This window comes from Octopus bimaculoides, chromosome 11 (assembly GCF_001194135.2).
Source record: "Octopus bimaculoides isolate UCB-OBI-ISO-001 chromosome 11, ASM119413v2, whole genome shotgun sequence".
In the NCBI taxonomy this organism is placed as follows: domain Eukaryota; kingdom Metazoa; phylum Mollusca; class Cephalopoda; order Octopoda; family Octopodidae; genus Octopus; species Octopus bimaculoides.
Genome location: NC_068991.1, coordinates 21,007,251 through 21,009,550, shown reverse-complemented (window position 1 = coordinate 21,009,550; position 2,300 = coordinate 21,007,251). Strand labels below are relative to the sequence as shown.

Here is a 2,300-nt window from a genome sequence, read left to right as displayed (position 1 = left end):
GTGTGTGTGTGTGTGTGTGTGTGTGTGTGTGTGTGTGTGTGTGTGTGTGTGTGTGTGTGTGTGTGTGTGTGTGTGTGTGTGTGTGCGTGTACGTAAATAAATGCTAAAAGACTATTTTCACATCCTTTATTCACTGCATTATCTTATATTTGAAATAAATTATATTAAATTATGATTTTCAATGCCGGTCAAAAATGACCGATTTGATCCTTGTAGGAAATAAGAAAGGTTGGTACTTTTAGTGCCAAAAAACAAATATTATTGTTATTGTTGATCCATTTATTACTTTTACTAAATGGTTTATCTAAATATTAAAACTCATTTCAACAGTAACACAATGTTTTTTTTCTTTTAAGAGGACAGTGAATTGATGGAGTACGTTTTTCTTGCATTGTATCTTGTGTCTGCTGCTGGATTGAATGCTGCTAGTTGCAATGATTACATATACACCTCAGAACTATATCCAACACAGATACGGTAAGGGTATAACTAAAAGTATTTATAATATTTTAAAATTTTTATTTATCTTTTTATTTTTTGTCAGTATGACACCAAACCTACATTTTTATGTGTATGCTTGACGAATGTGAATGCACGAAAGTCAAATTCCGTCTTGAGATTAAAATGTAATAAAAACAGTAATTAGTTGGGATCGATGAATAAATGTTCATCATTTTTCCTTTCATTAAGTAATTTGTTAAAAGTAATGCTTGGCGTTTTTTTTAATGAATTCTTCATTTGTAAGTTGCATTACTGTGTATTTTAACCTCTGTTAAGGTGGATATTTGATGAGCGTTATAGCTTATTTAGGAGAAAAGAAATATGATACGATAGCTGTATCTAGCTGTTAACGTACATGAAATCAAATTGCTTCAACCTAGATATGAAACCGAGTTCTTTTTTCACATTTGGATTTTCTCTTTTCTTTTCAGGTGTAACTTTTTTTGTTGCTTTACTTTTTCTTCTTCTCTTCCTGATGCCTGTGTGTTTGTTTCTTCTTTCTTTCAAGCCAACCTTTCTGTCTATGTCATTATTTTTTATTTTTTTTTTTCGTGTTATGTTGTCTTCAAAAATGAACAACTTGAACTATATCCGTAGTTATCCCTCATTATTTCTTTCTGTTCTTTCTTTTATAAAATTTCTCTAACTTTCTGGCTTGCTTACAAAAGAGAGAAACAATTTTGAATTAACACTTTCGGCACCAGTCATTGGCAATATGTCGCAACGAATTGGCGTTCTCATCAATATTTTAACTTATTTCACTCTCAAAACTGGACAGAGATATAGTGAAAAAAATGGAGTAACAATAATCGTACAAAGTTTTCAGCGCGTTAGACACTAACCAGCTTGCAACCATCTTTGATTCTTTGATACAAATTTTTTGTTTTAAACCTTTCATCAAACTTCCATGCTGATTTATATTCCAAACATCGGCTTAATAACGATAAAATATTTTAATAGATTCTTCATTGTTCTCCAAATTACTTGAAATAAAAGGGTTTATTTCATTAGAAATATGGTAACAAGAGAGTACCCTACACGAACCTGCAATCAACAGACAGATTTGCACAATCTCATGCAAAATCAAACTCATCAATATCCCCATTATCACTTCATAGCAAAATCCATACCTGGACTCAAATTACATTCATGTGTCCATCGCAAATCGATGCACCTTCTTTTATTCTTAAAGTTCTTTTTCCTTTTTATCACACGTTTTTTGAAAATCTTCTCCTTCGAACACTCATACGTCGAAATAGACGGGAGTGACCATCACTAAACATTGATTTTAATCACGATTATCTTGTCACTGTAGGAGTGCTGGAAATGGTTTTGCCACGACTTTCATGCGGTGTGTATGCATGATAACGCCTTATTTCAAACTCTTGGTAAGTTCACGGTCATTCTATTGAATCAAATCACTTACCAACATTTTCAATTACAAGTACTTCATTATAAGAACTGAATTTTTATTTGTAGTCTTTAAATGAAATGGCCTTCAGTGCTTATTTCATCATCATCATCATCATCATCATCATCATCATTATCATCATCATCATCATCATCAGTTTTTTACAAATACATATATATACATAATACTTACCTATGTGTGTTTGTGCGTGCGTGCGTGCGTGTGTGTGTGTGTGTGCACGCACGTGTGTTTGTGTGGTTTACATTTTCATTAAGGTAGTATCAACAAAAAAAAGTCCTCCATCCAGATAAATATAACTTAATGTATACGGTATAAAAAGAAGTATTCTTATATTTATACTGTGTATATTAAATTATATGTGTGTGTA

General features: G+C 31.9%; 1 protein-coding gene across 2 annotated transcripts in view; it reads left to right on the top strand.

The window, feature by feature from the left end:
* The window catches only part of LOC106869258 (organic anion transporter 3), a 22,960-nt gene that overhangs the window by 18,119 nt on the left and 2,541 nt on the right, over positions 1-2,300 (top strand). The window contains exons 7-8 of one of the 2 annotated variants that reach the window (XM_052971571.1): positions 364-477; positions 1,817-1,889. In XM_052971571.1, the coding sequence (XP_052827531.1) occupies positions 364-477; positions 1,817-1,889 (187 nt within the window). Of the gene's footprint in view, positions 1-356; positions 478-1,816; positions 1,890-2,300 lie in introns of both variants that reach the window. The other variant, XM_014914928.2, reaches the window with a different exon arrangement.